The sequence below is a fragment of the Schistocerca piceifrons genome, chromosome 9, assembly GCF_021461385.2.
Source record: "Schistocerca piceifrons isolate TAMUIC-IGC-003096 chromosome 9, iqSchPice1.1, whole genome shotgun sequence".
NCBI lineage: Eukaryota > Metazoa > Arthropoda > Insecta > Orthoptera > Acrididae > Schistocerca > Schistocerca piceifrons.
In genome coordinates this window covers 120,557,586-120,570,708 of record NC_060146.1, presented here as the reverse complement: position 1 = coordinate 120,570,708, position 13,123 = coordinate 120,557,586, and the positions used below count along the sequence as shown (strand labels likewise).

General features: G+C 43.5%; 1 protein-coding gene across 1 annotated transcript in view; it reads right to left on the bottom strand.

The window, feature by feature from the left end:
* Positions 1–495: 495 nt before the first annotated feature.
* LOC124716748 (mediator of RNA polymerase II transcription subunit 15-like) overlaps positions 496–13,123 on the bottom strand; it is an 83,004-nt gene continuing 70,376 nt past the window's right edge. The window contains exons 6-7 of the mRNA XM_047243290.1: positions 11,087–11,335; positions 496–1,794 (exon numbers count right to left, since the gene is read on the bottom strand). Coding sequence (XP_047099246.1) covers positions 496–1,794; positions 11,087–11,335 — 1,548 coding nt within the window. The remainder of the gene's footprint in view (positions 1,795–11,086; positions 11,336–13,123) is intronic.

Below are 13,123 nucleotides of genomic sequence, written 5' to 3'. Positions count from 1 at the left end.
AAAATACTAAGTACATTCCCACCAGGAACTGTAATGAGGTACACGAAAAATAAAACAAAACAGTTTTATTACAGAGCAACAAAACTTAACAACACTTACACTTCTACACATGATGAATACAACATAACAGATAAATTACTAAAATCAGGAAAGGGAAACCAAGCTACGGAGACAGTTTGACTAGAGACAAGAATATTGTTCGGCACTCTGACACTTCGATGTCTTGCAGTCTTCATTGAATGCGAACTAAGAGTGTCATTTGCTGCTTCTTGTCGCTTATGTAGAATTGACGAAATTTTACATGCGCAAATTTCTGACATTTATAACAGAGATTCTGGATGGAATAAATATATGAATGGTAGACTTTCCTGGTTTCGGAAATTGCGGAAAACTGGTGTCATTATCCGTATGCAGGACAAAGTGAACTGAAAATACAGTCAGTTTGTGTAGCGATAGCTCTAGGAGCTACTACTATACGGTCCTTAACCGATACTCTCACAGTATTACAGGTGGTGGAGGTCTGAGGTCAACCTTGACTGGTGTCTGCAGGTCATTGTTGTGCCTCTGTGGTCTTCCAGCTCCATCCCTGTGTGGCGCCCTGTTGTTGGGTGACGTCACACCGATACTGCTTCTGTAGATGACACTCACTGGAGACGCTCCAGTATAGCCCCGTATTGCAGCGTGTTTGTCATGGCTGATCCTGAAACCATTGTCACTCATCATGTGTTGAGGCTCCTGGACCACATTGTTGCTCGTTTGTAGGGGACGCACGTATGTTGTCGCAAGATGTGGAGAAGTGTGGTGGACGTTTGATGATACTGGTAGTAGAATTGTTGACTGAGACGGCACTGCAGTGATCATTTGTATATGTTGACCACCAGGCGATTGGTAGACTGACGATGAAGTGCCAGAACTGTGTAGTGGTGGCTTTTGTTCTGGAACTACTGCTGTTTGCTGATAGGACAGTGACTTGACTATTGCCGGTTCCACTGAGACGACTACTCTTCCACTGGAGGCTGCAGCGCTGTTGGGGACGGTAGACCGCACGGCACTATTGACTGGACTCAACTGGTGCGGATGCTGCCTCGTAGCAGCGCCATTGTTTAAAGGGCCTTGTTGATGTGGTTGCAGTCGGAGTATATCTGATCCCAGAGTAGCAATGTGGTGAACATTTCCCTGCTGATATGGTTGCTGTCTCGGCACATCTGATAACTGCGTAGCACTTCCCTGTACTTGAATGTGATGGTAGGGCTGTTGTCTCAGCTGAATCTGTCCCAGATTAGCACCGTGCTGTACTAGATTCTGCTGGTGGTAGTGATCTCTGGGTGAATTTATGTGTAGAGGAGCAATACTGTTGACCTGGTTGGGATACAAGTATTTCCTCAAGACTTCTGGTAGCAGTATACCACCATTGTAGTACACTTGACTTTGCTGGTGTTCGTGTTGTCTAGGGACGTGTGACACGAGAATAGCGCCGTTGTGGAGCGGGCCATGGTGATGGGGATTTGGCCTCGATATAGGCGGCACTGGAGTAGTAACCTGCTGGTAAAGCTGCTGCCTGGCCTCTTCTGGGAAGACAACTACTCCACTGTGCAATGGGCTGTCGTGGTACAGCTGTTCGTGCAGGGTCTGAGGAACCACACTTGGCTGCTGTTGTTGTAGTGCAGCGGCAGCCACCGTCTGTAGGTAGGTGTGCGCGGCATGAACAGGTGCTGTGGTGACGGAGCTGACTGCTGGGCTGTAGGCAGCGGCATGAGCAGGAGCTGTGAGGATGGTGCTCACCGGCGACTGATGCTGCAAACGAAAACAGGCGGTCAAACAAATGGACTGGTTTCCTATATGGTCAGTCATACAAGACATTTGGATGTTGTTACAAGATTTACTCTACAGTGTGTCTGAGAATTCCCCACATAGGAGCTGTGAGGATGGTGCTCACCGGCGACTGATGCTGCAAACGAAAACAGGCGGTCAAACAAATGGACTGGTTTTCTACATGGTCGGCCTTACGACACTTTGGATGTTGTTGCAAGATTTACTCTACAGTGTGTCTGAGAATTCCCCACATACCTCTTTACTTTGACAAGTGGGGGGGAATAATTGTTTTAGTGGTATATTTGCCTTGAAGGTGACCGACAGCGTTGTTGTCAGTCAGTATTGACACAGATCAGGATTTAGATGTATGTTTGGGACTGAATCATTTGATAATGCCAGGAGCAGCGAATTACAGCCTACCATGCTTTGCTGGCACAGTTTCCCAACGCTCTGTCTCGCTCGGAAGTGTTACTGTCTGATTAATTTGTGACGCACCACTTTTCTAGTTTATGGAAAAACAAGAGCTGAAAAGGAACCGACTTCACAGTACGATATGGACTGAGATGTCTTCATGATGCACGTTCAGATAATTTTTATAGGTATGGGAGTGGAAATTCTTATTGGAACATGTTGCAATCGTGGCTAATAATTGAGTCTGGCGACAGGGGAGTGTGTACAGCAGGAAGGAGATGCTCCAGCACACCCTCAGATGAGGGGGCTCTTTCGTGAACAATTTAGGGTTTGCTCGATTAGATGTGGCTCAGTAATGCCACAAGCTTGATTTAAATGTTCAACAGGAAACCCAAACCTTACCACGCCAGACAACTTATTGTGTGGAATAATCAGGCCCAATGTGACTGCACGCCAGTGCAAGACTACTGAAGAAAGTATTGAGAAATCCTTTCAAAGCCTAACTCCAGAGATGCTCCACAAGAAGTCATGTAGGGCTTGCACTTAGATCTCCATGTAATGCATGGTAGTTCACATACAACTATTACCATATACAATATGCAAAAAAATGTTCAAATGTGGGTGAAATCTCATGGGACTTAGCTGCTAAGGTCATCAGTCCCTAAAGTTACACACTACATAACCTAAGTTATCCTAAGGACAAACACACACACACCCATGCCCGAGGGAGGATTCGAACCTCAGCCGGGACCAGCCGCACAGTCCATGACTGCAGCGCCCTAGACCACTTGGCTAATCCCGCACAGCTACAATATGCAACATATTACTTTAACCTAGGAGTACGGAAACTTTCACACACAATAGGTTGAGATAGGAAAAATTAAACACATTTGTAAAAGGAAAGTTTGAAAAATTGTGGTGCTACAGTATATCATAGTGTTTTGCATTAAATTTTAGGATTGGATGTCACATTCTAAATACAATGAACGGGCAAGAAAGTTTATAGTTTAATGGCACAATGACATCAAGATCATTACAGAATGAGAGCTAGCATGGATGGACTAAGACTAGGACAGAAACAGGAGAGCATGCTGAAAAGTAATGCCTCCAAGTTTTTATGTAAAAGATCATAAAGCTTTTTAAATAAAACAAAGTTTTTTAACACCCTACATCTTTACACTTCATGTGCTGGTGTAAGCTGTCACTAGCACATAGCACACCGGTAGCCAGAAAGGTTGCAAGAAGATCGATAACAGGTGCTGAATCAAGTGCGCCTGTCAGGAGAGAGGCCAGAGACAGACTCGCAAGCATTGCGCCGCCAACGCCCTCTCGACCGCCAGTATTTAGATCGCCGCCGCGGACCGGAGAGGCCAGTCTGTCGCGGACAGTCCAGTCCCTGTCAGAGTTATCAGTCATAGTTCCAGCTCAGTTACTAACTCAGTCACTGCTCTAGTTGGGTCCGTCATTTCACATCACCAGTTAGGAGAGTGTAGCGCTTATAGCAGGACTTGTACTTCACCAGCAGTGAGGCTAATGTGGACTATTATGGAAGAGCTTGTACCACAACAACTTGATTAAAGATAAGTGGTTTTCTGCTCTGGTTAATAACGAACTCTGTTAATACAAGTGTGCAGTTTGCATTATAGAAAGAGGATACTGGCCACCAAACAACATCCTCTCTATTGCTTCCCATGATACAAGACTCTACAGTGGCAATGGCGACACAAAACTTCATGTCTACAAATTTATTTCTCAACATACGAGGAGCGACGGTAAAGTAATGCGACTGATTTTCTTTGCAAGATGTGGCAACCCTGCAGGCTTGCGTAGGCACAATATCTTTGACCTTGGTCTATAAGCTGCTTCTAGTCTAAGTGGCACATCGATGCAACTGCTCTGTCGTGAGTTATGCTGTAATACATTAACACATGTTTGTGTCTCTCGTCACGGAAATGGAACTGCATAATATTGCGCAACGGTACGCCATTTTTTTGTGTTAAATTGGGTGAAAACGGGACGACAACTTACGGTAAGCTTCAGAAGGCTGTTGGAGAGGAAGTTATATAAAGAGCTCAAGTTGGCATAGAATGTTTAGTGAAGGTAGAACAAATGTTGAAGATGAAGACTGCAGTGGACGACCATCAACCTCACGAATGGATGTCAACTTGGCCAAGATTATTCATGAAAATGAATGCAGAAGCACTGAACATCAATCGAGAAATGGTTTATCTAATAATAACTGAAGATCTTGGTATGAGAAAGATTTGTGCAAAAATGGTCCCCAAAAATCTCACACCTCAACAGCGAGAAACACGGGAAAATGTTGCAACCGATCTGTTAGAGCAAACGGAAATCAATCCAGAATTGTTGAGCTTTGTTATCACTTTTGATGAAAGATGGTTTTTTCAGTACGATCCAGAGACAAAACGCCAAAGTTCGCAATGGTGCTCAAAGGGATCACCCAAACCAAAAAAGCTCGCATGTCAAAGTCAAAAGTGAAATGCTTGCTTGTGTTCTTCTTTGATTCCATGGGAATTGTTCATAAAGAGTGGGTGCCTCCTGGACATGCAATTAACCAGTATTACTACAAAGAAATTTTAAAAAGACTTCTTAAAAGAGTTCTTCTTGTCCATGCCAACATTGCTGATAATTTGATTCTGCATCACAATAATGCGCCATCCCATACTGCTCTGTCAGTACTGCAATTTTTAACCTCAAAAACAAATTTTAGTACCAGCACGGCCACCTTATTCACCAGATATTGCTTCATGCGACTTTTTTCTATTTCCAAGAGTCAAAACGGCGGTCAAAAGACACCATTTTCAAACAACACAAGATGTCCAAAATGCTGCGACGAGACTCTTGGAGGATATTACAGAAGATGAGTTCCAGAAATGTTACCATTAATGGCAGAAGCGCTGGAAAAAGTGTGTGCAATCAGAAGGGAACTTCTTTGAAGGAGACATCACTAAAATTGACTAAAACGGTTAGCAACTTTTTTTTTCACATCAGTCTCATTACTTCATTGTTGCACCTCGTAGTCCCCCTGGCGACGAACACATTTCTCCCATCGAGAGTCTAGTTTGTTGATACCTTCACTGTAGAATATTTGACGTAGTTGACGGAGTCACAGCCTCGCCACCAAAAATTGAAGTCCTCGGAGGTGTTCATCGTATTTTGGAAACAGATGAAAATCAGATGTGGCCAGGACGGGACTGTACGGAGGATGGTCAATGACTGTTGATCCTAGGTGGCGGATTGTTGCAAGATGCGGCAGGACTTGGGTGTGTGGTCCGGCGTTGTCATGCTGAAGGATATGCTGCTGCATGTGTGGACGAACTCTTAAAATTCATGCTTTCAGAAAGTCGATTACAGACCACTGTTTCCCACGCACCGACGTAGTGACGTTGCGTACCGCCATGTTATACTCTGTAGTTGGAGCCCTCTAACGGCAGAAATCTGCAACTTGCGACAGCAAAGCATACAGTCGACCGAGCAATATCGATAACATGTAATACCCCATCCAATATTGAGAGCAGAATAAAAAATTCGGAGGCGTTGCTTTTCAGCTGGGCTTCGTAAGTAGCGGCCTTGTTACACGGAAGATTCCAACATTCACATGGAGTGATTTGGAGAAAGTATGGTTTCTCGGGGATTTTACCTTTGTTGCATCTAAAAAGGCGCCCTGTGTTTTAATTACTAAAGCAGCTAATGTGACTAGAAATGTGACAGGCTGTGTACAGAGTCAATGAACAGAAGTAATATACTCTAGCAACTAGCATTACCCCATGTATACATGATTTACTTTAATCACCAAAACATGTTTAAAACTTCTGATGCACCACTTCCACTCAGTTTTAACAGATATTTAACTTTATTAGTAGTTGAAACTTTCACCATTTTTTGTGTATATTCTAATAATTCCTTTGGAGGGTACGATAAATCAACATTGTTTCTGCTTCTTTGTTTTGAAATGCAGTTTTCTTCGAGTACACACGTCTTTCAGTCCTAGAGAATGTTCCTCCTCCTTTTCTTGTGTCCACTTTCGTCCAGTTTCCTATTTTTTCTGTTCTGAAACACTGCCTTTTCTATTGCTTCTTTAAAAAATGCTCTGTTTCTTACTGTGTCCATGTCGACTCCTACATTTGCGGTGTTTCTTCCTCCTTCTCCCAGCCACGTGATCTTGGATTTATCATTGTTTGGTAGATCAAAGATTTGTTTGATTATTCTGTCATCATTCACCTTGCATGTTTGTCAATAGAGCTATAATCTCCTTTTTCTCCTTAGATCTCTTAACAATCTTAACCGGCCTAAGAGCTAATTAGCAAGTAGTGTTCACGTTCATGTTAGTCTATGCGCCCCTTGATAATTAAAAGGCACTCTCCATTTTTCATTCATTTCTCTTTATTTTATTAACACATGTTTTTCAGAGTCAGAGATTTTTTGACCTAAGAAAAGAAGTAGTTTGTCCACAATGAACATGATATACATGTTGCTTAATACTTCTGATCACAATAATAGAATGGATGCAGCCACGCACAATTAATAGTACTTTTCTACATGTAGCCAAAAATCAATAAATGATTTATGTGTCAAGAAAAGATTATACAGGGTTTTCGAAATTCCCGTTACAAACTTCTAGGACTTGTAGAGTACATAATATTTTGCATAGGAACCCACATCCTGAATCGTACCACTTCAGTACTGCAGACGCTCGAAAACATGTTTGCTAGGTAGGTACGAACAGGGTAGTCATAGTGGGGAGGGGAGGGGGTGGTGATGGTCACGTTACTTCGGCTGATGTCACTGAACTTCTATCCTGCCCCTCTGGCCTAGTTAGAGCCTCATTCAGATGTCTGTTGGAGCTACATAGTTGAGTAGACGTTTGCAGAATACATCGATATGATCCTCCCGAATGGCGAAGTTCATGATAATGGAAGGGCGGCTCCTTGCCTTCATCAGGATCTTTAACCACAATGTCCGACTCCATCTCATGCCTTTTTTTTCCACAATTACGCAACGGCGTCGAGAAAGAGGTATCTTCATCATCAGAAGGCGTGGCTGTGGCGCCCAAAGTAGACACCTCACATCCAAATTGGGAATGGAATTTTTTGTGAAGAGCGATTAAGTTTCCTTTCTATTCTTTTGGTTATGGAATTGTAAAACAAGTGATGTACTGTGTCACGCCTAATAAGTTACTTGTAAACATCGTCGCGTTATCAACATGTTTTCAAATGGCTGCAGCAACGAAACGGTAAGCGTGATAGCGTTACGGAGATGTTTAGCAAAGTCAAGTGGCAGACTCTGTAAGAGAGGCGCTCTGCATCGCGGTGTAGCTTGCTGTCCAGGTTCAATAGGGTGCGTTTCTGGATGAGGTATCAAATATATTGCTTCTCCCTACTTATACCTCCCGAGGAGATTACGAATGTAAAATTAGAGGGATTCGAGCCCGTACGGGGGCTTTCCGGCAGTCATTCTTCCCGCGAACCAAACGTGACTGGAACAGGAAAGGGAGGTAATGACAGTGGCACGTAAAGTGCCCTCCGCCACACTCCGTTGGGAGTATAAATATAGATGTAGTTGTAGGTTTCCGGACATGAGTTCCAATTCAAAATATTATCTACTCACTCTCCTCGACAAGTTCTAGAAGTTTGTAAAGGGAATTTCCGAACACTGCGTTTACCAGGTGTATAAGTGTGGAAACAGATTTCCCTTTAGATGGTGTTAGCCGTCAGTGTAGGGCCCGTGAGACCGCGTCTAGAGCGCCATCTGCTTCCTGTAACGGCTAACGTCGAATGTTAACACACAGTAACCCATGATCAGTCATCGGTATCCGTTTCAGACCCGCAAACGTGTCGAGTATTGTGCCTACGAACTACTATTTGCGGACAGCATTGGTTTTCTGTTATCATTTGAAGAAAAGTGCTGCTGAATCACATCGAAAGCTTGTCGAAGCTACCGGCGAACATGCTCTTGCGAAAACACAGAGTTTCGAGTGGTTCAAAAAACTCAAAAGTGGTGATTTTGATGTGAGAAACGACGAGCGCGGGAAACCACAAAAAAAGTTCGAAGACAACGAATTGCAGGCTACATTGGATGAAGATGATACTCAAACTCAACAGGAACTCGCGGAACAATTGAATGTGACGCAAAAGCCGTTTCTCTTCGGTTGGTTGGTTAGTTGGTTTGAGGGATAAAGAGACCAAACTACAGGGTCATCAGTCCCTCGTTCCGGACGCAAACAGGGCTCAGGGTAAAACAACTCCCAAAGCACGTTTGGGAACGTAAAATGGGGAAAGTGAATGCGGAACCACACCTAAGATGAAAACGAATAGTACGAACAAAAAACAGGGAAAACGTACACCATAAGGAAAAGTAAAAGACTGTATTAAAACCATACAGGAGATGGTCTGGACTGGTTGATCACAAGCATAAAAGAGAATGAGCCAACCACTCTGAAACACATTAAAATGTCCACCCCAAAAAGACAAGGCGAGATGAACACATGAATGGACAAGACAAACACATAGGAAAACAAATGCAAAGAAAGTGTGACAAAATTACACTACTGGCCATTAAAATTGCTACACTACGAAGATGACGTGCTACAGACGCTAAATTTAACCCACAGGAAGAAGTTGCTGTGATATGCAAATGATTAGCTTTTCAAAGCATTCACACAAGGTTGGCGTCAGTGGCGACACCTACAATGTGCTCACATGAGGACAGTTTCCAACCTATTTCTCATACACAAACAGCAGCTGACCGGCGTTGCCTGGTGAAACGTTGTTGTGATGCACGGAGAGTTCGACGACGTTTGCAGCAGAATGGACTATCAGCTCGGAGACCATGGCTGCGGTAACCTTTGACGCTGCATCACAGACAGGAGCGCCTGCGATGGTGTACTCAACGACGAACCTGGGTGCACGAATGAATCCAGATTCTGTTTACAGCATGATGATGGTCGCATAAGTGTTTGGCGACATGGTGGTGAACGCACATAGGAAGCGTGTATTCGTCATCGCCACACTGGCGTATCACCCGGCGTGATGGTATGAGGTGCCATTGGTTACACGTCTCGATCACCTCTTGTTCGCATTCACGGCACTTTGAATAGTGGACGTTACATTTCAGATGTGTTACGACCCGTGGCTCTACCCTTCATCTGATCCCTGCGAAACCCTATATTTCAGCAGGATAATGCACGACCGCAGGTTGCAGGTACTGTACGGGCCTTTCTGGATAGAGAAAATGTTCGACTGCTGTCGTGGCCAGCACATTGTCCAGATCTCTCACCAATTGAAAACGTCTGGTCAATGTTGGCCGAGCACCTGGCTCGTCACAATACGCCAGTCACTACTCTTGATGAACTGTGGTATCGTGTTGAAGCTGCATGGGAAGCTGTACCTGTACACGCCATCCAAGCTCTGTTTGACGCAATGCCCAGGCGTATCAAGGCCGTTATTACGGCCAGAGGTGGTTGTTCTGGGTACTGATCTCTCAGGATCTATGTACCCAAATTGCGTGATGAAATCACATGTCAGTTCTCGTATAATATATTTGTCCAGTGAATACCCGTTTATCATCTGCATTTCTTCTTGGTGGAGCAATTTTAATGGCCAGTAGTGTTAAATGGAGGGAGGGTGGGGGCCCCAGAGTGAAGGTCAAACGCCCACCCTTAGATGGTATGATAAAAATCCCCTCACTAATAAAACGTAAAACTAAATCTGCCGTTGAGGCATTGTCGCCTAACCCCGAAGGTATAGTGCTGGGAAGGTTAAAAGTCCGCTGTAGAGCAGCTAAAGTTGGGCAGGTTAGGGGCTCGCATGGATGACCGCCACACATTCGTCGTCTCCTTCATAGCACGGAGTTTATTTGGTGTTGAAAGCTATGGGAAAGGTGCAGAAAGTGGGAAAATGGGTCCGCATGAAGTGAATGAAAGACAGCAAACAAATCGGAAGATCACTTGTGAAATGCTTCTCGCCAGAGGTGATGATAAATTGATATATTTTGAGAATCCTAAGCGGCGTTAATCGTGGGTGAATACAAGAAATCCATTGTCATCCACTGCCAGACCAAATCGCTTTGAAAAAAAAAAAAATGCTCTGCGTTTGTGGGATCAAAAGGGTGTCCTCTATTATGAGCTGCTAAAACCTGGTGAAACCGTTAACACTTATCGATACCAACAGAAAATGATCGATTTCAATCGAGGATTACGTGAAAAACTACCGAAATATGGAAAAAGGCAACAAAGTCATATTGCTCTATGATAACGCCCGTCACACACAGCAAAACGGGTCACGGAAACGAGCGAGGTGTTCAGCCGGGAAATACCATGGCATGCAGCTTCTTTTCCAAATTCGTATCAGTCCGATTATCATCTGTTTGCACAACTGGAACACGCTCTCGCTGAACAACGGTTCAGTTCGTATGAAAATGTGAGAAAACGGCTCGCTGACTGGTTCGCTTCAAAAGAAGTTTTTTTTTTGCGTGGCATTCATAGCCTGCCGGAGAGGTTGGAGAAATGTATAAATAGCAATGGAGATTATTTTGAATAAAATATCGTTTATCAGTTTCAAGCAACAGACGTTTAATTATTGCAACCAAATACCGGTTTCATACTCCTGCACCTGGTACCCCCACATCAGAACAGTTGTTAAGTAAGATGATACGAACAGGAAATACTATTGAAAGTTAGTGTTTTGAAATCGTAGCATTAATTTCTACAGTTATTAAAGACAAAGTCTAGTGTGTAGGAAGGCGATGGCAAATGAATGTCGAGAAAATTTTCACGTGGTAAAAATCACCCACGTATCGCTATTTGCTGGAAAGATGCTAGTGCTGGTGAACAGCTGGAACCCACCTGTGGACCCAGGGCCGGCTGTTGGTGCTGGTACTCGTGGTGGGGGTAGGCGGGTGGCTGCCTGACTGAATGGTGCGGCGCCTCGGCTGTGGCGTTCTGTGCTGCGGCCTGGTGATACGGCTGGGGGGTCCGGGTTTGTGCCTGGGCGACGGCGACGGCGACAGGTGGCCGCATCTGGAGGCCGCTGGAGCTGGACAGGTAAGGTGAAGACGCGAACTGTGGAGCCGCTGTTACCAGCCGTGCGGGGATCTGGAAATTACGGTTGACTAGAGTAGGCATTTTAATGGGGAAGCTTAACAGTACAAGTAACAGTAACAGTATTCCATGTATGAAGTGCTCAGTCACCATTTAATCTGTATAATCTGTGTAAACATACATTAGCACAAACCATTTTAGATGAGAATAGCTCGAGGTTGTACCGAGACCTTCTCATATAAAATAGGTAGAACTAGGCCACTATCAACCAACATGATACTTAGACTGTATTACACATCCAAATACAGCATATCACTTCCCTCTACATACTGAAAATTATTTTCACCACGCTCATTGTGTTACATTTTCTTTTTTGTTACTTTTCTTTGACATTTGCATTATATAAATTATATTCTCATAACTAGGTAGAGAAGCATTGGTTGGGAAAGGAGTGAGACAGGGTTCTAGCCTCTCCCCGATGTTATTCAATCTCAATATTGAGCAAGCAGTGAAGGAAACAAAAGACAAATTCGAAGTAGGTATTAAAATCCATAGAGAAGAAATAAAAACTTTGAGGTTCGACGATGACGTTGTAATTCTGTCAGAGACAGCAAAGGACTTGGAAGAGCAGTTGAACGGAATGGACAGTGTCTTGAAAGGGGGGTATAAGATGAACATCAACAAAAGCAAAACGAGGATAATGGAATGTAGTCTAATTAAGTCGGATGATACTGAGGGAATTAGATTAGGAAATGAGACACTTAAAGTAGTAAAGGAGTTTTGCTATTTGGGGAGCAAAATAACTGATGATGGTCGGAGAGGATATAAAATGTGGACTGGCAATGGCAAGGAAAACGTTTCTGAAGAAGAGAAATCTGTTAACATCGAGTATGGATTTAAGTGTCAGGAAGTCGTTTCTGAAAGTATTTGTATGGAGTGTAGCCATTTATGGAAGTGAAACATGGACGATAAATAATTTAGACAAGAACAGAAGCTTTCGAAATGTGGTGCTACAGAAGAATGCTGAAGATTAAACGGTTAGATCATATAACTAATGAGGAGGTATTGGATTGGGGAGAAGAGGAATTTGTGGCACAACTTGACTAGAAGAAGGGATCGGTTGGTAGGACATGTTCTGAGGTATCAGGAGATCACCAATTTAGTACTGGAGGGTAGCGTGGAAGGTAAAATTCGTAGAGGGAGACCAAGAGATAAATACACTAAACAGATACAGAAGGATGTAGGTTGCAGTATGTACTGGGAGATGAATAAGCTTGCACAGGATAGAGTAGCATGGAGAGCTGCATCAAACCAGTCTCAGGGGCTCAAGACCACAACAATAACAAGAACTAGGTAGTAACAAATTATATGGAACTATTTTAAGAACTGTTAACCACTCAATTCGCTGTAACCACAGAGAAATCTTTATACATTATGTTCTTTATATCATTTAGAAAAGCATTAACAACTGTATACCAATAAGATTGTAACAATGAGAGTTCTTTGCTGTTAGATTCAGAAGCATCGGACCCACCTTACATTTCAAGGCGGTGGGTTACTTTGTACTGTTAATGAATTAAATAAATAAATAAAGTACAAGTAACAAAACGGTTTGTAAGAATTGTTGCGCAGTAACATCTTAATAGCTGCAAGAGTCACAAAAACAACAGAAAGACCAAAAAGTTGACAGTACTGACATCCTCCAAGTTAAATTTTACAAACCTTTCCACTGCATGGTCTGTAAAGATAATTTTTTTGGGACGCTATGACAACTTTGGTCCGCAGCTCGTGGTGTTGCGGTATCGTTCTCGCTTCCCGCGTACGGGGTTGCGGGTTCGATTT